General features: G+C 34.0%; 1 protein-coding gene across 42 annotated transcripts; it reads left to right on the top strand.

Annotated features, from left to right (window-relative positions):
* The first annotated feature begins 534 nt into the window (after positions 1–534).
* LOC141659853 (squalene synthase 2-like) lies at positions 535–22701 on the top strand. Of its 42 annotated transcripts, none has more exons than XM_074466949.1 (12): positions 535–695; positions 8052–8128; positions 10432–10501; positions 10644–10686; positions 10973–11062; positions 11404–11472; positions 11624–11711; positions 14027–14122; positions 14379–15339; positions 21419–21629; positions 21713–21815; positions 22042–22701. In XM_074466949.1, coding segments are annotated over exons 2-7 (315 nt in total). In that variant the 5' UTR covers positions 535–695; positions 8052–8087; the 3' UTR covers positions 11626–11711; positions 14027–14122; positions 14379–15339; positions 21419–21629; positions 21713–21815; positions 22042–22701. The 42 variants fall into 42 exon arrangements, 40 of the variants coding, with proteins under 40 accessions (XP_074323050.1, XP_074322925.1, XP_074322912.1 ...); XM_074466824.1 differs by having other exon boundaries at positions 11404–11547; positions 15276–15339; XM_074466811.1 differs by having other exon boundaries at positions 11404–11547.
* The last annotated feature ends 479 nt before the right edge of the window (positions 22702–23180 follow it).

The raw sequence follows: 23180 nt of genomic DNA, 5'->3' as shown, positions 1-23180 counted from the left end.
TAGGTTGGGGATTCAGCTATTTCATAAAGGTACATAGGTTTCTTATTTACCGATGATCGATATTCAGCAACAAGAGAGAATAAATATTTTTTCTCTTCCATTCTATAAATTGACTAATAAGATCACTTATAAAATCTTTCAGTTTTTGTCTTATATTCTTCACGTTCTTTGTGAAAACAACATCAAATCAACATATCTTGTTCTGTGATTTTAATAATTTTCAAATTCGTGTTATTACGAATGTCTGCAAATACACATATATTCATGCTTTTTATTATTATGTAAATGTGTGATAATATATTTTTACTTGTTTCATAAATAGTGAGATTTTAATGTGGATGCAGGAGGTGTTTTTGTAATTGCTGAATTTGATTAAAAAAATTAGAACTCGTGTGTAGATAGTACTCTTATAACTCCAGTGAGTACGTACCTAGGGCCATTTGACATTTTTTATGTAATTTAAATACATGTGAATATTTTATTATAATCAATTTTCATACGGAGTGGACCAAATTTTTACAAACTAGATTTAAAACAATTATGCACATATCAAACTGTCAACAGAGTGCCTCAATTTCACAACTAATTGGATCTTGTTCCCAGCTTGACCCGACCCGTTCACTTTACACTAATTATGATTGCAGATTGAAGAAAAAGCTCTCAAAGAGTTTACGTATATGATCCATTCTATCTAGGTATTCTATTATCTTCTAGTAATTCGTTAATCTTAATACATAATATGTTAAAATATGTTTAAAATTATTTAGTATATCAAGTCTTAGATTTACGCGTAAATGCCATAAAATTGTTAATTGTAGGTTTTCAATTTAATTTTTGAGAAAAATGCTAGTGTATGCCACATTGAATTTGTTAGTTTGGATCATTGTAATGCATTTGATTCAGTTGCTAGTAAGAAAGTTTTTTGTTAAAATAACTGAGAGTAGAGAAGTCCTGATTATCGTACGAGTTTTGAAAATGTATCGAAAACAGCCTATTGATCATATCTAATTTTTCATTTTATTGTAATGTAACATTATCACGGAGTTAATTTTAGATGTGAGTACAAGAAGCTGGTACATCCTTGCATTTTCTTACTGTGCTTGTTGATGCGTTTAAGGAAATCCTACAACATTTAAAAAGTTCTTATCCTAAATAACTTTTGTAAGTATAGTAACATAAATCTTATCATTTTAAATATAGTAAATGTAAATTTTAGTCAAAATTTGATTAATTTTATCGAACCAATACACTGTAAATAAAAACTATATCATCAAATCACGTTGCAATCTCATCTGTAATTTTAATAATCGAATTAATTCCGATTCTTTAATTGATCTCAAATTTGTGAGGAATGCAAATATAGTGCAAGCTTAACCTTTTAATTGACATGACTCTTATTCTAGAGCATCACTGAAGTAAGTTTCACAACTAAAGTGTGATATATACAAGTCCCACAACACATCAAAAATTTAAACCCATAACTTCTATTTGAGCCTCACTAAGATGATCAATTTGGATAGCTAAGGTCAGCATGTGAGTTTGGGTGAGTGAAGAGTTTGTTATGACATAAAATCGTTATGGGTATTTTATCGGGTCTTTGAGTAAATGGGTCGGATCATCGTCAAAGAAGAAGAATAACGAGTTCCGGAGAACGTGTCTCTGGAGCCCAAAGCGCACCCCCTGTATGGTGGCCATTTGCGATTACTATCAACGATGAGAAGTCATGACGGTGATTGATAAAGTTTTACACGAAGGTTTACGATGGGAATTACAACAGAAGCTTGCAACGATCATAGAAAAGGAGACATGTACGGTCGCTACGACAAGGATGTACGACGGTCGCTATTGTAGAAGATGACGATGGAGAAGGAGTACATAGAAGATGTTTTGAAGTTAAGGGAGAAAGAATAAAGCGATAAAGGAGTAAGGAATGATCCGGGCTTCGGGGAAGCATCCCCGGACTCCTTAGCGCGTGCCACGTGCTATGTAGCTACACAGGTGGTCTCTCTGCAATGCGAAATGGATAACTATAATAAATAAGCAAAGAGGTTGCTCTCACAACTGAAATGGGAAGTGAATTAAGCATAGGGATTACATAAGTGAAGAGGAAAATCCCCCAGAGGAGCTCCACCACATGCGCCCTAGGTGTTCGGAGGAGCCTCTTGAGGGCTCTAAACCCCACAGGGCGTACCCTGAGTATAGAATAGGGTCTCCGAGAGCCCATCTTCCTAGAAATTATATTGAATATGTCGTTATATAGTCTTGCAAGTTGTCCTCGTAGGGGAATGATCATCAACACTTAGTGTGTGCTTTAGGAGCCTTATCTCTACATTCGACGGGTTGGACTCATCGGGAGACTTTGCGGTTATCTCACACTTTGCACTTATACACTTGGGATTACTTGTTCTGTAGTCTGGTAGGTTATCCTCATCGGGGGTAAGGATATGCTTGTGTATTTGCGGTAAGCCGTGCATATACCCACGGTTACGATCAACGAAGATTGTAGTAACAGATGAGATATTCACCGGTCGGGAAGTTTCTTTATCAGTGAAGTTCTGAAGTCGTAATCGAGCCTTGAGCCTTTGTTGCTAGGCCATATCCTTGGGCACTTTTAAAGCACGGAATTTGGTTCAACAACTTCTATTGGGCCACATAATGAGAAGTCAAGTCCATATTGATTTCTTATTCTCCAAGAACTACGTAGAGCTTGATCCTCTATAAAAGGAGGTACGTAGGCACATTATAAGGGGTTGGAAGTGAGAGAGTTCTATACGCCACTACCAACCACCCTTGCGATCTCAACCCTCTATTGATTGGAATCACCATACTCCCGCGAATTTTATGGTGAAAGACCACCGCTGCAGATCTTGATTCCAACCGCGAACCTCAAACCTTTGTTAACCAAATTTCTCCATTAACAGAGTTATCAATTGAAAGTGCAGGTTCATTGAAATAGGCAGTTCAAGCATAATAGACCTTTTTCCTGAAAGACCATATTTGAAAGGTTCATTGAAATAAGGCAGTTCAAGCATAATAGACCTTTTTCGTGAAAGACCGTGTTTGAAAAGAGAGGATCTAGTTGATGCAGATAGCTTGGAAATAGGATAAACTAAAATCTAGTGTATACGTCGAAATAAGTACATACTTTGATGATCGAAAAAAGTGACACATGGTAGCCCAATTCAAAAGTCGTCATTTTAGGAGTCTAGTAAGTCATGTCCAGTGTTTATACCCGTGCATAATGTGTGAAGTGAAATATTGTAAATAATCATGGAAAAGTTCAAATTTCAAAATCCCCTGCAACTACAAATAATTTCCTAAAATAGTATGTGGAGAGTTCATATCTTTACACCGACAATCTTTAAAATTGGTGGATGAGACGATTTCATTAGTAAGACTACTGCCCTCACCATTTAGTGAAGTCGAAGAACTTGAATCTATTACTATCACTTTCTGACTCTTAATCCCAACAATTCTCGTACTTATTTAATTAGTTTCTTCCTCTTTAGTTTAGGTTGAAAAAATTAAATTTTGCATCCGCTGTATTTTTTAACGTGTTCATTCTTGAATCATGTCCAATTCCCAGCTTAGAGTCAGAGGAGTCTAAAAGTTTAAGGACCCAAATTCATCTTGAAGCTTATAACCACAATCATATGCATAGGTTGGGATTCGACTATTTCATAAAGGTATGTAGGTATCTTATTTACCGATGATCGATAGTCAGCAACAACAGAGAATAAATATTTTTTCCTCTTCCGTTCTATTAATTGACAAATAAGATCAGTTACAAAATCTCTTAGTTTTCGTCCTGTATTCTTCACGTTCTTTGTGAAAACAACATCAAATCAACATATTTTGCTCTATAATTTTAATAATTTTCAAACTTGTGTTATTACAAATTTCTGCATATACACATACTTATTCATACTTCTTAAATACACATATTTTTATCATATATTTATTCATATATATATACTTCTTTTGTAAATAGTGTGATTTTAATGTGAATGCAGGGTTTTTTTTGTAATTACTGAATTTGATTAAAAAAAATAGAACCCTATTATTATAGATAGTACTAATATAACTCCACCAAGCCTCTATTTATTTGGGAGTGCTGTTAAAAACTGTTGTGCTGTGAGAAAAAGTCCCGGTGAAAAAAGTGTTGTTAGGAAAATTAGATAACTGCTTAGTAAATTTTTTAATTTATGCATATTTTGAGATATAATATATAATAATAATATTTTTGAAAATGTTTGATAGTGAAACTGATAGCTACTTCATGTAAAAGCTGAAAATAGCTTTTTCTAAAACCACGGAGGGCAGGCTTTTGCTAACATTATTTTTTAGACCAAAAACGCTTTTACAGACATCAACTTTTAGAATTTATCAAACACATTTTTGACAATTTTTCAACAAAAAGTTGTTATAACTGCCTTCAACGGTAATACCAAACGGAGCGCATTTTACATTTTTTTCCTAGTTTAAATACATGTGAATATTTTATGACTGTCAATTTTGAGACGGAGTGGATCAGATTTTTACAAACTAGATTTTCTAAAATTTTCTGGGATGTTGGCAAAAAAAAAATCCTGGATCAAACATATAAGTGGGCCAGAGTTAAAAACAATTTTGCACATATCAAACTCTCAACTCAATAATTTCACATATAATTGGATCAAGTTTTAGATTAACGCGTAAATGCTATAAAATTGTTAATTGTAGGTTTTCGATTTAGTTTTCGAGAAAAATGCTAGTGTATGCCACATTGAATTTGTTAGTTTGAACCATTATAATGCATTTGATTGAAGAGCCAGCTAGTTTTTAATGTAAATGCATGAATATAATTTATTTAAAAATTACAATTTTGTCATTAAATATATTTTGTACTCACGTAACCCATAAATACGTACTTAGAGCATTTTTCTCTTGGATTAAATTGCTTGTATTTGTTAAATATAGAATATATTTTGTAGATAATTGTTAATTGATTGGTGTAGATTTAGTCATCTATATCTATGCCTACAATCTCTCCCTGTATATTGTTGTTAGGTAATTAGTTTCATGGTATCAGTAGGGTTTTCTTGATCTATTTTCCGCTGTGCCCTAGCTATACTTTCCGTCCTTTTCTTCTTCTTATACATCTTCTCTTGTCTCTGTTAACAACGATGTCTCACTCTAAATCTTTTCACCCTGCTCTTTCTGTATCTAACATTAGGAATCATATTCCTATTATTCTCGAGATGGAAACTGTGCAATACTCAACTTGGGCGGAGTTGTTCAAGGTTCATGCACGATCGAACAAAGTTCTCCATCACATCATTCCTTCTCTAACAAAGGAATCTTTTGCTTCAACCACATCTTCTTCAACCACGGGGACGGATGAGACCCAGGTGACCGAGGTAGATGCAGACATGTGGGCTACTCTCGATGCCACGGTCTTGTCGTGGATCTATGCCACAATTTCTAATGATCTGTTACACACTATCATTGAGCCTGATGCAACGGCAATGGAGGCTTGGGAACGTTTGCGTGATATCTTCCAGGATAATAAGCATTCTCGAGCGGTGACTTTGGAGCATGATTTCTCCACCACCAGGATGGAAAACTTTTTCAATGTTTCGGCATATTGTCAACGGCTGAAATCTTTGGCTGATCAATTGAAGAATGTCGGGGCTCCGGTGTCTGACAGCTGGTTGGTGTTACAACTTGTATCTGGTCTCACTGCTCCGTATCGTGGGGTGGGTACGTTGATCAGACAGAGTAATCCTCTTCCTCTCTTTTATCAAGCTCGGTCTATGCTCACTCTGGAAGAATCAGGCCTGGCTAAGGAGGCAACCATGGCTTCTAACTCTGGCATGGTTGTTGCTTCGAACGATGATGAGAACTCTACTTTTGTTTCGTCTCAATCTGCACAAGGGAAGGGACAGCAGCATATCAACCGCAAACAATCTCAAAATGGTCGCAAAAGTTCGAATGGTCGTGGTGGTGGCCGGAATATCAAGGGCGGTAACGGCAGGGCCAACAAGCCTAGCCCGCCGGGACAACACCGGCAGATGCCATTTTGGGGTTGGGGTCCCTATGCAAATTATGGCTGGCCTCAATGGGCTGCTCCACCGTGTCCTATGCCTACTCAAGGTTGGGCTCGACCTCCTCCTTCTACCAACAGGAATGGTGTTCTCGGCTCTCGTCCGCAACAACAACCATACCAGGCCTATACTGCTTCTGTGGCTCCATCTCTCAATGGTCAGTCGGGTTCCTATATGCCAACTGATATTGTTTCGGCTATGCACATAATGACTATTAATCCACCTGATCCTTCTTGGTACATGGACACTGGCGCAACCTCTCATATGACTTCGTCAAACGGTAATCTCTCGTCTTATTTTCATTTGAGCAATCAACATTCTGGTATTATTGTCGGAAATGGTCAGTCTATTCCAGTAAGTGGTTATGGTCATACTGTTTTACCTTCTCATAATTCATCTTTATCATTAAATAATGTTCTACATGCTCCCAAAATTATCAAAAATCTAATTTCTGTTAGGAAATTCACTACTGATAATTCTGTTTCGGTTGAGTTTGATCCTTTTGTGTTTTCTGTGAAGGATTTTCGGACGGGGATACCTCTAATGAGGTGTGATAGTCAGGGTGATCTTTATCCTCTTCGCTCTATTTCAAAACAAGCTATCTCATCAACTTTTGCAGCTATTTCTTCATCGCTTTGGCATGATCGATTGGGTCATCCGGGTGCTCCTGTTTTACAAGCTCTTAGGATGAATAAATGCATTGACTGTAATAGTAAATCTACTTCTACTCTTTGTCGTTCATGTGTGTTTGGGAAACATATTAAGTTGCCTTTTGTTCCATCTAATTCGAGTACTTCTTTTCCTTTTGACATTATTCATAGTGATGTTTGGACTTCACCAGTTTTGAGTTCTGCTGGGCATAAATATTATGTTTTATTTTTGGATGATTTTTCTAACTTCTTGTGGACTTTTCCATTGGGTCATAAGTCAGAGGTCTATGAGAAGTTTATGATTTTTAAAAATCATGTTGTCACCCAATTTGAACGTAATGTCAAAAATATGCACTGTGATAATGGGAAAGAATATGATAATGTTTTTTTTTTGGGATTTTTGTAAAAAGAGTGGGATGTCTTTTCGTCTATCATGTCCTTACACTTCTTCACAAAATGGGAAAGCCGAACGAAAAATCCGATCTCTAAATAATGTCACTCGTACACTTCTTTCTCATGCATCTCTCCCCCCTTCGTTTTGGCATCATGCATTACAGATGGCAACATATATCCTTAATATTCTTCCAAGCAAAATGTTAGAATATAAATCTCCCTTCCTATTCTCATTAATCAAAGTAACAATATATACAACATACATCAGCACTATCAACTCCTACTTTACAGGAAACTAATTACCTAACAACAATGTACAGGGAGAGATTATAGGCATAGATATAGATGACTAAATCTACACCAATCAATTAACAATTATCTACAAAATATATTATATATTTAACAGTATTATATTACTAAGAAAGTTAGTTGTACTATTTTACTAAGAAAGTTTGTTATTTAAATAAATCGAGACAAGAGAAGTCTTGATTAACGTACGAGTTTTGAAAGTGTATCGAAAACAGCCTATTGGTCATATCCAATTTTTCATTTCATTTTGTAATGTAACATTAGCCCGGACTTAATTTTAGATGCTACAAGAAGCTGATACATCCTTGCCTTGTTATTTTGCTTGTTGATGCGTTTAACATTATCGTGGAGTTTATTTAACTTTATGGAGTAACCGAGTAAGAGTTAAATGAAGATTTTTGTATATATCTTATATGAAAGAACTTTGGTAATTTTAGTAACATAAATCTTATCATTTTAAATATAGTAAATGTTAATTTTAGTCAAAATATGATTAATTTTATCAAACCAATACACTGTAAATAAAAACTATATCATCAAATAACATCGCAATCTCATCTGTAATTTCAATAATCGAATTAATTTCGATTTTTATTAATCTTGAATTTGTTAGGAATGGGAAGTTTGGGAGCTATATTGAAGCATCCTGATGATTTGTATCAACAGCTCGGTCCTCAACTTCGTGATGCTGTACGTTTTATTCTATTGGATTTATCCGCTTCTTATCATATATCGTATCGTTTTCGTGCTCGTGTTTGAATTTGTGTTGTTGGATGTGTATGTGTTGTGAATTTTTTTGATGCGTTTTAGTTGTTGTAATTTAGTTGAAAATGTTGAAATGAAATTAGAATCTGGAATTTAGCTTCGTGATTCTGTAAGTTTTGTTTGATTTGATTTATCCTTGTCTTATTTTATATTGTATTGTATGTGCTTGTTCTCATGCTTATGTTTATCTCTATAGTTGTATGTGTATATTTTGTGAATTGTTATTGATGGTGAAAGTTGTTGCAATTTAGTTGAAAATGTGTAAATTAGAATGTGGAATTTAGGTTATTGCATTTAAATGTGGGGGTGTGTAGTGAATTGTTATTGATGCGTGTAAGTTGTTGCATTCTAGTTAAAGTTGTACGATTTGGAATCGGGAATTTAGGTGATTTATATGAGTATACACGTATAGCGTTTTTTTCTAGTTTTATATACGAGTTTTAACTATGAAAGTTTTCAACTCTTGAGATTGAGGAATGAGGAATAGTAGAGTTAAGTGCTGCGTTGCTGCATTTTGATAAATCCAGTTACCTCCGGCCTTTGGGTCCTCTGTGAGACTGCCCTTCCACAACTCAAATTCCTATCACAAGTAAAACTTGTTAAGCACAACTTAAGAGACCGATGGTCGGAATCCTGTTATTAACATCAATGTGAGACCAGACTCCATACAAGTCCTTCCTGCGCGAGCATCTATATAAACACTCAGATATATCCAACTCATAATCTCAGGAGCTACAATTAATCTTCTGTACATACAGATTCAAAGCCTTATATATAGGAACTGATATCAGACTGTCGGAATAGGCACTAGTGTCTACTAATTCTATGATATACATTATAAACATATTTTATAAAAAACAGGTACTCTTTTGGCATTGGACTGCTTTCATAGAAATGCAGCAAAACTGCAGTCCAATTCCTTATATTTAACTTTCCCAGTTCCCACCTGTTAAGGCTCAAGTCTATTAGGGTCTTATTTTCCTGCATCTAAAACTTCAAGGTGAAAATTCATTATTTTTTAGTTTGCTTATACATATATACATTTTTCCTGAATAATGAATATTAATTACGATCAACTTAGGGTGGAATTGTTCTGCAGTTCAATGTAGCCTGTTAATATTTGCTTTGGTTTCTCTCCTAAATCACTTCTCCAACAAGACTTGTGAACCAGAGCTATTAGACAGGCCAACAGCTAGTGTGCAAAATAGGACAGCCTGATGTTGAAAAATGTCATCTATTATCCTGGCAGCTTTTATGATGAACTCAAATGCCCCTTTGTCGCCATCAGTGAGTCTGAAATGCGTTAATTGGATGAAGGGCTGTAGGTTATTTGTGTAGATAAGCCCTTGTGTAGTTAGGTTGTAAATCTATGAACTAGTGTATTGCAACATTTGGTATAGTGGTGGTTTGTAGTTTTGAAATTTCATAGTTCTCAGATTGATATCGAGTTTGGCCTTTTGAGATTAGTTGTGTTCTAGAGAAACTCACTCCGGCCATTTAGGTTCGAGTCATATAGTTCGCTAAATTAACTTTGGAGTATTGGTATGATCTAATGTTGCATAGTAGTAGTATATAAGTACACGGTCAAGGCTGTCAAAACTTATTTTTAAGGGCATTCTGTGCTTTTTGTCATTCTTGATTAGGTTATTTATCTTCACGAGGATTCTAATTTTGTCATTTGGATAGACAGCTTTGTCATATTATATGTTTCTCTTTGCATGTGTTGTATATTATATACGCATGAATTTGCAATATACTTTTCTTTTTCTTTGGGGTAGTTATTTACAATGTACTTTTAACTATGTTGTACATGTAAATATTTCAGCGCAAGGTGTTGTTCTGTGTGTTCGTGTATATATATATATTTCTTCACCCCGACTTTAGATATATAAAGTTTGATTTCTTAAGCCAATTTTATTCACGGATAAATGTAGTTGATTAAAGGAAAAGTCATAGTAATTATCAAAAGGTAGAAGAAATATTGACAATTATCATTTTTCGGAAAATGAGCACAAAGAACATCATCTAATTCATTTTGGAATCTGGAAGGTGGTCTTGTTATGGAAAATAACGTGGTCATGGTATGATGGATAGATACCCAAGGATAGAGAGATAAAAAAAATCTTCAATGAACTTCCAATTTTTTAGTTTGACCCCATTTGTTAGAACTTATACCAATTACCTTACTATATTGTTTTCATGAACTCTAGAAATTTGTTCACATGTAGATATTGGAGTTTGGACTATGATCATACACCAAAATGGTCATGGAGCCATGTGTGTACTTTAGGCAAGCAAGTAATCAAAGCCTAAACTTTCATTTTGGCATTTTTCTATTCAGTAGACTCCTTTGTATGTACGTCATTATCATATTAATGAGTTATATTTCTATACCTCAAACATCGATTGACTTGCTTTATTTATGTTTCACTTTATGCAGGTGTGCATTTTCTACTTGGTTCTTCGGGCTCTTGACACTGTCGGTATGTTATTCTGTGTTTATCTTTTTGCATTTTTGGGCATTCATCTTGATGTGCAGAATGTTGTTTGATATTGATGGTGAAATCATTCTCAACGTACTTCTTTATGTTCTCTGGTTCTTTATGCATATTCTTTTTTCTTTTTCTTCATCCGCGGCAGCCCGGATACTTCATTGTGAAGTTAGATTCGTTAACACAGTTTTGTGTCACGTGCTAGAAGGGGCATTCTTATTTGTTAGGAATTTAAAAGACAGTCTTATGCAGTTGCATTTTTTTTCCCTTTCTACAGAGGATGACACGAGCATATCCGCAGAGGTTAAAGTACCTATCCTGATAAATTTTCATCGCCAAGTATATGATAATGATTGGCACTTTTCATGTAAGTTATCTGTTCTCCGACAGTCCTACTTCTAGGTTTTATGACATTTGACGCGATTCCCCATACTGTATTGATTAAACCTTCAATCTACCTAAAAGTGGTATTTATGTGATTGTTCATGCTCCAACGATTAACTTCAATAATCGAGAATGAATCAGAATTCAACTCTGTGTTGGTTAGTGTTTACATTGCTGTTCACTTGTTCTTTTAGGTAAGAGTTAACAAAATTTTCTTGGTCAATATTTACTCCTCTTGGTCAATATTTACTCCTTGTGTTTTTCATGTCCTAAATTTTGCAAATTACATCGGTGGTAACTCACAATATTGAAAATCCTACGCAGATCGCTATCATCTTCATCATACTGGCTATCCTTTGTCATATCTATCTTCAAACCTTTCAACAAATGCGTGTAAGTTGATCCTTATGGGTATTGATATTTTCACTGCTGACTGTATAGCAATGGGAATGTCCATGTCATCTTCAGGTTCCTTATCTGGATAATCTAATGCACACTTGAGTAATGTTTTGTGGAGGACCTGAATTTTTCTTGTATGTTGTAGGATCCCATCTTTGCAATAATCCAGTTTTTGAGTAGAGATGCACATTCTTATACTGGAGCTCACATATAATGTTGCCAGAATCTCTAGGGTACCAAATGCCAAGTTTTGGTGTGCCTGTAATATCCGGGAAAATTATGTGAATATTTTATGTTAAATAAATAAATATTATGTGTTATATAAGTTTAAAGTGATTATTGCCATGATATTAAATGTTATAGCTGTTATTTGTGTTCCCGTGCAGACCAGAAAATTTTTCGATTGATTATTATATGTTTAAACTGCCTTTATATGAATCAATCTGTAATCTGGACTCGGTATTTACTTGCATCTTTATCGAGGTATTCGTTTCATCTCGTTTATGTGTATTTGAATGTATTTTATGCGTATTCGGGGGTTTCTGTTAATTTAAGTATCGTTTCTGTTTTTCAAAACCAACAGACCGGGACCCCGCCGGGACATCAAAGCCCACAAAATTCGTGTTTTTATTTTTATAAAATCATTTGTATTTTAAATACCCAGTATTTCTGCATTTTTGAATTTTTCGCAATTTTTGGGGAATTTTGATATAAATTTTATATTTTATCGCTTTTAAAATTATTCCCCGTAATTATTATTTTTGGGCCTAATTATCTTAATTAGGGGATAAAAACACCCTTAATTAATTTTGGGGATATAATTTTATGTTTAATATAAATAGTGGAAAACTGATTTCTTTATTCATTTTATTTTATCAAAAAAATTCAGAAAATAAATCAAAAGTCCAAGAATATCTTTAAAGATGTACTATTGTGTTCCATATATTCTACACTGCAAATTATTTGAAAAAGAAAATTGAGATTAAACTTGGAAGGTATGGAGCTAAATTGAGATACCATGAAGCACCGATTTTCTCATTGTTGGATGATTAGGAAAGAGATTAGTTGGACTGGTGGGCAAGGGAACTCCAAATAGTACCCATGGTATTTTTATGGGGTGGATGAATTAGATTTTTGCATGAGAAAATCTTATCTTCAGTCCTCTGAAACTTGCTTAATCACACAGTATCCTATAGTCTTGTATGCTAACTCTCTATACAGTATATTAGCTAGTCTTTCTAAGTAGCTTATAAACAAGCCGTATAGAATAGCAAGTACTCTTTCGAATTCGTCTACTCACAGCTGAAAAAATTATTATCAACATAGTTTTTTTCTTCTTAGGGTGACTTGCCCACACACAGAGAGGGCCAGTGTTAGAAAAAGAAACAATTGTCAAAAATTATTTTCTTATAAGCAAGGAGACATAGTTTCAGTGAATTGGATGAAAGATGAGGTGTTCTCGCCCCATAATTCCAACTAATCTCTTTCCCAACCATCCAATTAAGGAGAAATAAGTGCTCCATTGTACCACTCCTCCTTTAGTGCCTGTGAAAATTTTAACACAGAAGGAAACTTCTCGTAGAGGTTTAGAGAAATAAATAAACAAAATGAGGACTTTAACAAAGCAATAAGCTATGCTATCAATGTGATTTTGATGCCTAATGTGCTGAGTGTTTGTCAAGCGAATGCCTCGATTCACGTGATTCTGGGCATGTAAGAGCTTAATGAAATCCACATGGTTGTTGATGTTATTGTCATTAGTTTCCATTTCCATCACAAGTTACTTCTTTGAGTTTTATGGAAAGTTTAGTGACAAACTTTGTTAATAAGTGGGCTGCTGCCTTGTTTTGAGACTTGCTTATTATATATATTTGGAGTAGATTATGTAGAAGTACAAATCAAATCTCTAAATTTGACAAGAGTGCAAGTTGATCATACACATGGGAGTACAAGTACATCAATGACATTGATGCATAGATGAAATTGAAAGAGAAAGGTCTCATAATCTGTGTCAGTGATTCGGTCAATTTCTTGTCTGGTTTCTCACTTTACTTCATGAGGAACTACAGGGCATGAAAAACTAAGGGCTAAGGTATTGTTACATTTTGAATAGAAATTGTGTTGATATCTCAGAGATTTCTCTTCTAAATATCAATTTTTAGATTTTAGTAATTAGTCACTCCAAATTTGAATAAAATAAGATTTATTAAATCCATGATACTTCATTTTTTTCAAATTAAAGTAATACTTGTAGTGTTACTAGTGGTAAGTTTCATTTCAATCTAGTGGACTAGTCTTGTTTCAATGGTATTGATAGCATCAAGTTGATGGTATGGAAGATATTATATGGATAGATGTCTTGTGATACATATTGTTTTGATGGTGAACTTGGTAAAGTTATCTTGTTTTGGGTTATTACAAGTAACCCATCTATTCCTATTTGTTGCACTTCATTTGTTATGGTTGGTATTTCTGCTTAATGGGCCTATGATCTGGGTGGACTACTTTACAGTTCTTATTAATTAATCCTTTTTCCTTGCAACTGTAGGTGATAGTGATACAGGATTACAGTTGATATATGCTTAACATGCATCAAGCAAGAATATTGCAAAATTGTGCACAGCTGCACTTACATAGTTACCTTGTAAGTTGCTACTGTGTGGTTTTTAGCTAGGGTGACATCAAGCAAATTATGGTACTATCTTAAATTCTTAATCCCATCTGAATGCTACATACTGGCTTCTTTTTCAAATAGACCTTTTCGAAAGCAGTTATTAAGATAAATTGCCTGTAGTGTTCAATCAGCCTGGGGATTAAAAAAAAAGAAAACTATGTATGAGTTAATGTATGTACACATGTGCTGAGGCGCAAGCTAATCATTGTTTATAACTTATTTGAAGGGTGCTTGGGGTCAATATGTCCATATCTCAAAATGGATACTCAGCATGCAAGAAATCTCATATCTTAAGATAAGTTTATCTTATAAAAATAAAAATTGCTTGAAGAGACTTTGTCTCTAGAATTCACTATTTGAACAAAATTCAAATTAGTTTTCTTGCAATGACGGTATGACAGACAATAATATGACTAGAAATCTGAGATAAACTATGGAACTAACTAAAATAAATCAAAATCTTCAAAGTTGAAGTAGTCAGCAAGGTCGTCGCCTGGGGCAATTTCAAGAGTCTGCTGGCAGTTTGGAGTCTGTAAAAGCCATTGACATGAATCAATATAACATATTCACCCCTTTAAGGACTTTGGTAAGAAGGCAAAGCCTCATAGTTTCGAGAAAAGCCTCATGTTTTTGACAAGAAAACGTACCTCATAACTCCGAAGCCATTTTCCATATTTTCCAATGTTTGATTCAAATTTTGGCCTGGAGCTTGACAATGCTTCAACTTCTGTGACTTGTGGAGCAGGGCTATCTGCGTTATCTTGGATGCCTAAAATCATAAGATACAAAGTGTTGGGTTACTAATATATATTGCTCATGTTATGTTAAAACGTTCTTTCTTTACTGAGGTCCCAATAGTAGTATATCTAGAACATATTATGCAATCAATGCTATTTACACAAAAATTCACAAAACAAAAGATGAATATATATGTTTATATTTGAGATTAAATTAAATAAATTTAAATGCAAGTCATATTATGGGCCAAGGTGAAAGTGCATGCATTCGTATCATTTATTTATGTTAGTAGTTATGTATTCCGATATGGATGTATGAAGAACTGATGTAAACTATGAAGAAATTGAGCAAATAATCATACCATGACCCATGATTTTCTCTGCAGATATATCGTTCCAGAGCTTTTTTCGCATTCTCTGTTGGAGGAAATAAAACCGAAGTCCATGTTGGTATGTTTTCTTAAATACACTTAACTGTACATTAATATACTTATGCAGTAGTATATTACTAGTTCTAGTAGAAGACCAAACCTGCAAGTGACTCTTCACATGGTCCGCTGTTAACCCCTTCACATTCATTTTTCCCAGAATAGCCTTTGGTGTCGCTTCTGCAAGTATATTTTAAATATTTATTTAAATTTAGTACCGGCTAATCTGTTTCATAAGTAAGTGAAGTCGATATGCATGTTAGCTTCCAATTGGCAAAATTGTACTTGCTTAATACTCCATCTGAATATATAATGTGTGTTTAGCACTCTCTTTCTGTATAATTTTGTATTTTAGACTCAGAGGGAGGGAGGGAGGGGGGGGGGAGAGAGCATGGGCCCGATTGGATAATATCATTGATATTTAGAGAAAATCAAGAATAAATAAAATAATTATGAGCCTCAAGTAAATTTAGCTTAATTCAAATTCAAATGTTAGAAAAGCTTAATACTCTCAATCTTACTAATTACTATAAAACATAAAGCAGTTTTTTTAGGACATTTTTTTGTAAATTATAGAACTTTTACCTGAACAACAATTTAGTTGTCATTTCCAGAAAAAATTATCACAAAAACGTGATTGCGTAATTTGTATATAAGACCCTTGAAATACAAATTTAATTATGGATTAAAATTAACTACAATATAAAAATACGATTAATCCAGACACATAAAAATATAAATTTACACATTCCGGGAAAGACTTGAAAAAAAAAACAAATTTAATTGTACATGTGTGTGTGCGCCCACTGGAGAAACGAGGGAATAGTTACTTACTGAAGAGACCACCAAGCTGCATGGCTGCTTGAATGAAACGTTCATGAAGCTCAGGAGTCCATATTAGGCGTGGCCTGCTATTTGGAGATTTGGGAGGTTCCATCTTTACTAGGAGATCTTCCTCTTCTGCATTTCTCTTCACCAGGACCTGCTGCTCTTGCACCTGAGTTGCTGCAGGTTGAAGCACTGGGTAAGTCAGGGCCTCTTGTGGAGGATGACTTGTGAACCCTGGATAAGAAAAGGGCCCATCATTTGTCATTGAACTCTGATTTACACCATAATTATGAATTTGGTTCTGGTGCAGCGAATAGCTTCCAGAGGTTGAATAACTAGGGTCGACGCTGTAAAGCGGGCCAGTAAATTGTTCGTAGTGTTGGTCAGCAAACCCTGGATATGGATTTTCATCACTGCTCTGGTTTTGGTGATAAGGATAGCTCGGATATAAGGCTGATGTTGACCTCATTCCTGAATACATATATTCTCTTTCTAGCTATATAGTTAGGCGTTTTCTTCTTTCTTTCTGGATGCTATATGTCATCTGCCTGGCGCTATATATAATGAGAAATCTAGTCCCTGTGAGTAATTAAGGAAAATTCTTCGCCCGTTTGCCAGGAATAAAAATAAATAGCGAAGTGAATCTTTTTGAGGTAATATATTATTTGCATATTTTCCAAAACAGTTATTAAAAGTGTAATAACCGATTATAGTTTTCGTTTTCCGAAACAGGAATTAAAATTTGAATAAGCAGCCGCGTTTTTATTTTCCAAAATAGTGATTAAAAGTTAAATGATAAGATTATCATTTATGTTTCCCGAAACAGGCATTACAAGTTGATAGTTTATTTTTGATGCATTGACGTCAACAATGTTAAATTGTTAATATTTAAAAATAATAGGTATTAGCTTATAACTCGTGCGATGCATGATTGTTTTAAATTATTGTTATTTTATTTTAATATTTTATTAATTGAATGGTTTAGAAAGAGTAATTATGCCTGAATAAGTATACGTTTATAGAGAATCATTAAATTACATTTTAAAATAAATAGGTTAAATTAAAATATTTTAGTTTAGAATTACCTAGGTTGTTGGTGGATTTGAACCTTGGACTACATTATATAATAACTTTTTGTATTATATCTAACTGTTATTATCAATTTAATTTAAAAAATCCAACGGTTAGGATTTGAGTGAATAAACTGCATGCAACCAAGACTACTAATGAAATTTTTAATGTTCCGTCTTTAATATAATAGTATAGATACATCATATTTATTTAAATCATTATTAATCTCAAAGTCGACTCAGAATAATATCCATTTTGCAATATAAATAAGTTATATACACAATTCAATATAATTGTCAGGACTTGTATTGTAAATTTATCACGACTTAACATTACAATGTATAATTGTAAGTACAGATGTATAGATACATGCTTTTCACTTACGATATTCTCTAATTGCACTAGTTCTTTTAGAAAGGAAGTACGAATATATGGTGAAACTCTTGTGGAGAAGTACTCATGGACACTTGAGAGTATAGTTCTTATTATTGCGCTTAATGTATCGCTTAAGCCCAAAACCCCAAAGTCTAGAGTAACATGAATTTTCACTTCGCTTGAAGAAAAACATGACATGACACTAATATGTGCTATTTCACCGACACGTTTAAATGTGCTTCTGGGCCAAAAGAAAAATCTATTGGGTTTCATGCACTATAAGTTGTACAAAGTAAGTGTGATTACATATATATTTATTTATTGTGCTTTTTTTCGGAAAATTGCAACTTAAGTCACATAAAGTACAATATATTTATATATATTAGGCCATTTTTCCATATAGACCATTTTATATGGAGTGCCGGAAAGAAAGGCATATTTGATGATTTAGCAAAAAAAAGAGGCATATTTGATGGACAATAGTCAATGGACTGTTGGTCCCAAGGGATGGAGGAGTCTAGGTTAGCCGAAAGATGGTTATCTGTTCAAGGACGTACGATGACCCTGTTTTGAGGGTGAGAAGGGGTAGAGAAAATGTCTAGAGCCAATGTTCGAGTACCAAGCGCTTCGATGCTGAGGTAACCATGCATACTCCCGGGAAAAACTCGAAGGACCTTTAACAAAAGGTACTTCTACCCGAAACCGACACAGGTAGGTAGGTAGAGAATACTTAGGGGAGCGAGACTACTCTCTCTAAGGAACTCGGAAAAATAGCCCCGTAACAATATGAACTGTATCTTTGACGAAATATAACGTGTTGAATAGTGATCATTTTTAAGATATCTGAGATCTCTCAACAATTTTTTTAAGATATCTGAGATCTCTCACCAATTAAAAAATTGTTGAGGAAAGGATTAGGCTTACCACATTTTTTAATGTAGTCACCTTCAATAACAATAGCTTTGTTCCCTTTCCTGTATTTTCTTTCTTTTTTTCCTTCTTTAATTTCTCATGAACCAAATATGGTGAACAGTGTAAGTAATACGAACGATATTCTAGCTGAATAATAATTTCATCGAATAGTCATCAATCTTTAGATATCCGAGATCTCTCAACAATTAAGAAATTGATGGAGTAACCTAAGCTCTTGATATCATCCGATGTAGACACTTTATGACAATGATCTATTGAATAAAAACATGAAAAAAGATTAATTGGGTTGATAAACCGCAGAAAACCCGTTGCCCCAAGGATTTCCCAACCATGGAAAGGAGGGGGAAAAATCTATGGAACACAACCCATAAAAGAGACGCAATATAATATTTAACATAATATTTAACAGTACTTCAATAATCAAGACTAACAATAATATGTGAAGTTGCCTGACTCATATAAGGCATCAAAATCTTAAAACAGAACCTAAATATAATTTTATAAACTAATTATTAAGATATACAAGAATTCTTATGTTAAAACTTACAAGAAAACAACTTTCATAATAAGGTATCTTTAATATTATAGAAGTTAGGGATATTCTCTATGGTACCACTATAAAATTGGTTTTTCCCGCTGGTACCATCAATTTATTGGCTTCTACCCGCCCGTGGTAACCTTGTACATTTGATTTTTCACTTCGGATACCCCCATGTTAAGGAAAATGTAATAGAATTGATCTCGGACCGGAAAAAAATTGTATATTTGAAATCTTTGCAAAAAAATACATGAAATGGACCTTTAAATCATGTAAAACGGAGTTAAATGAGTGGGATATATCTAAACTTCATAACCAAAATTGACCATTAATATATCACTCATATTGACTCCATTTTACATGATTTAAGATTCTATTTTATGTATTTCTTCACAAAGAATTCAAATATACAATTTGTTTTCAAACCGAAATCAATACTATTACATTTTACCTAACACGGGGTATCCGAAGTGAAATATCAAATGTGCAAGATTACCACGAGTAGAAGCCAATAAATTGATGGTATGAGCGGGAAAAGCCAATCTACAATGGTAACATAGAGAATATCCCTAAAAGTGACAATAAATAAGCATCCGTCAATGACGTGCAACAATCCACGAGCGTCTTATTCATTTAACGTGATATGTGGAATTATGTCTATTCTTCATCATAATCTTCGTCTACCAGAATTGTCTATTAGAGTTAAAGAAGAATTTCCATAAGTTGCATTTTGAGGTGAAAGACCGAAGATATTTAGGTTTTTCAACTTTTAATATAAGGGTATTTTATTTTCAGGCCGTGCATTTTTGAGCGATTTGGTTGCTTTTTAGGGCACTTGGCTGCGTTTTTCTGCCAATTTTAAAATCTACATCACGTGTTTTTTACTCTGGAACCCTGCGCCTAAGCACGAAGCTCAAATAATCGTGTGCTTAGGTGCTTGTTGAATTTGTTGCTTGATTGGTCCAAAATACTTATTAACACAGAACTTAGGCAAGCCAATATTAAACCTTGAGGAGAAAAAATCTAAAAAGACCAGTTGTGTCACCTTGATACTATGCCCTAGAACTACTTTTTAGGCTTTACAGGCGGTAGACTTGTTATTGATCTTTGTGATATAGATTTTTGCTTAGGTGCCTTTGAAATTTGTTACTTGATTGGTCTGAAATACTAATGAACACAGAATTTGGGCTAGCCAATATTAAACCTTGAGGGAAAAAAATCTAACAAGACCAGTTGTGAAACCTTGATACTGTGCCCTAGAACTACTGTTAGACTTTACAGACTGTATACTTGTTATTGATCTTTGTGATGTGTGGTACATACTATTGATATAATCGTGCTTAGGTGCCTTTGCAATTTGTTAATTGATTGGTCCGAAATACGAATGAACACAGAATTTGGGTAAGCCAATATAAACCTCAAGGAAAAAAAATAAGACCAGTTGTGACACCTTAAAACCATGGCCTATAACTACTCTTAGACTTACAGACTGTAAGACTTGGTATTGATCTTTGCGATGTGCGGTACTATTGATGTAAGAGATTAGAGATATATATTATATGAGTTTATTTACTCTATATCCAATATGTATTATAAATTATCGAGGAATCTGTGCTTAGGTTGAGAATCCCAGGAGACCTTAAAACCATGCCCTTATTATATGAGTTTATCGAGGAATTTGTAACGAAAGATATGAACAACATTAGCATTAGATGCATGCATAAAATATATAGATGTAGTTTGTTTGTTCGGTGAGGATGATGCCCGTCAATTGTACAGGCATCGTTCGACGAAGATTAGTTGGATCCAAAAAAACTCATGGAGAGTGCTCTGTCTCTGTAAAACAGAAAAATAAATGTGTACCTCCATTATTTAGTATCCGTGGCTTTTATTGCATATATTAAAAGCCAGCCGCAGAATGAAGTATCAATTACCTAATAATTAAAATCAGAACTTTATTAGGTCACACGATCTTTTTTGGTTATGTGCTAATAAGTATTCTGGAAAAGGGTGCTTATGAATCAAGGGAGCTGGGATCCAGTTATTCAATATGTTTTTATTACGAAATACGTCTTCCTTCATATATGGTTGTTGGGACATAAGTAAAAGTCCCACTAACTAGAAGACCCAAATTAAGAAATGAGCCCAAAGGAGAAGAACAATTCTCTGGAGAAGGTCTATGTTTTGAAACTCAATCATTACTTGTAGTTGTAGGGGATTGGAAGCGCTAAGGGAGTATTACTCCATTTCTAGAGGGAAAAAGAGGATGTGATTAGTATATTCAGTGTACTTCATATTCATTGTTAATAAAATAGCACTGCCTTTCTTGCTCGAATGGTGTTTTTATTTCTGTCAGGTTGGCAGGCACTACGATTATTATGGTCCGATAGATCCGCAATGGTTAGATTATAAACAGCAGTTACTAGAGGTTTGTCGGATTTTAAGATCATCGTCGGAATTTAGAGATCATGCTATTGTCTTCCATGTCTTTTGCAGCTTCTAATTCCTTAGACCTTCCAACAGCTTTAAAGATCAAAAGGCCTAGAAAATTGATCATCATCTATAAGGTATATCCATCGACCTTCTTTAATGCTCTTCTAAAATGTAAACATTATGTTTATTTATTCTCATAATCTTCTGAATATGATAGAACCTGCTCTGCTGCGACACCTTTCTGTGTGATGCCTCCTACACAAAGAGGCAAGCATGTCCTTTTTATTAATCGCAGCTAAAGAGGCCTTAATATTGATAAGGTTCGGTGCATCTTCAGATTAGTTCTCTAATTTTATGATTCGGATAGATTAAATATGTGTCATGCAATACAACACTGCCGTGCATAACGCCATGATTTTTTAGAGCGTTATAAGATTATGATATTTCTAAGCAACATTTTTCCTGCAAGATATATTTCAACTGTTAAGATCTAAATTTTGTCAGTAAGTCATCTAAGCATATTATGACAGCATTTTGGTAATGCAGAGAGTGTATGGGAACCAGATATCGAAGGACACAAAAACAATATAGCTATGTCTTTTGTGGACTTCCTACATAAACAATGCTTCACTTGGGAATCGGTTTGTTTTCCATCCCAAAAATGATCAGTTTTAAATTCTCCGAAGAACTATTTCATTACAATCATTCTTAGTCTTCAGTCAGTTTCTTTTGTGGATTTCCATATCAGATATCGTTCTATGCAGATCTAATAGATGATGTTACAGCTTCTTGAGATGGTTGTCCTTTTGCACAGAGATGATTATAACCTTCTCTGTATTTGCATTTGATTAAAAAAAAAATATGCCCTGCTTCTAAATTCAAAGGCAAATTACTCTGTAATTTATTAGTTAGCTCAACACAAATACGTGCTGTATGGTTGTTAACTAGAAAAGATGAACAAAAATAGACTCCTTGCCCATCTAATAGCTACTTATCACACCTGAATCGGGTATAAAATCAGGTCTGATAAGTGATACAGTGATAATAAACTCCTAAGAACATCTTTAGCAGGAGAAACCCTTCTGGCAAAAAAATTCTAGGTGTCATGCACTATACATAATTTGTATAAATGGCATTTCTAATGGGTGCTCAAGTACACACAAAAAGTATTAATTTTAATGAATTCTGAGCATTTTTATTGGTGGAGTTACTGTGTGTATGCAAACATTCCATCATATTATAATTACAAGGTCAATAGAAATGTTTCAAATTTATAAAATTTAATGCTTATCGTTGATTTTTGAACACATATTAGAAAACCTGCTGTATAATTGTAAAGCTCCAACCATCCAAAATCATCGGGTAAAATTAGATGAAACCTTCACCAAATTTTGTCCAATCTTTTAAGAGCTGTATCAACCCGTAAATATAAATTTAAAACTATAATCAATCTCGTTGGAGCATATTATCTATAATGTCATTTGTTTTATTCCTTAGGAGCATATCATCTGTCATTTCATAAAAAATATTTATAGTTATAATTTCTAAATTTATCAAGTTAAAACTAAAATAATGTTAAATTATATATTTTATTGTAAAAATTGTGAGTAATGTTTGAAAATATAGTATAATAAAGTTATAATGAAAAAATATAAAATTTATTAATTTTAGAATTAGAAAAACAT

This window comes from Apium graveolens, chromosome 1 (assembly GCF_009905375.1).
Source record: "Apium graveolens cultivar Ventura chromosome 1, ASM990537v1, whole genome shotgun sequence".
Classification (NCBI taxonomy): domain Eukaryota; kingdom Viridiplantae; phylum Streptophyta; class Magnoliopsida; order Apiales; family Apiaceae; genus Apium; species Apium graveolens.
This window is presented reverse-complemented; position numbering and strand designations above follow the sequence as displayed.

Coding starts and splice junctions, on each gene's coding strand:
- LOC141659853 (XM_074466824.1), top strand. CDS start 8,088: ATGATTTGTATCAACAGCTCGGTCCTCAACTTCGTGATGCT. Junction 10,502..10,643: donor TGTGTACTTTAGGCAAGCAA/GTAATCAAAGCC, acceptor CACTTTATGCAG/GTGTGCATTTTCTACTTGGT. Junction 11,548..11,623: donor AATGTCCATGTCATCTTCAG/GTTCCTTATCTG, acceptor TGTATGTTGTAG/GATCCCATCTTTGCAATAAT.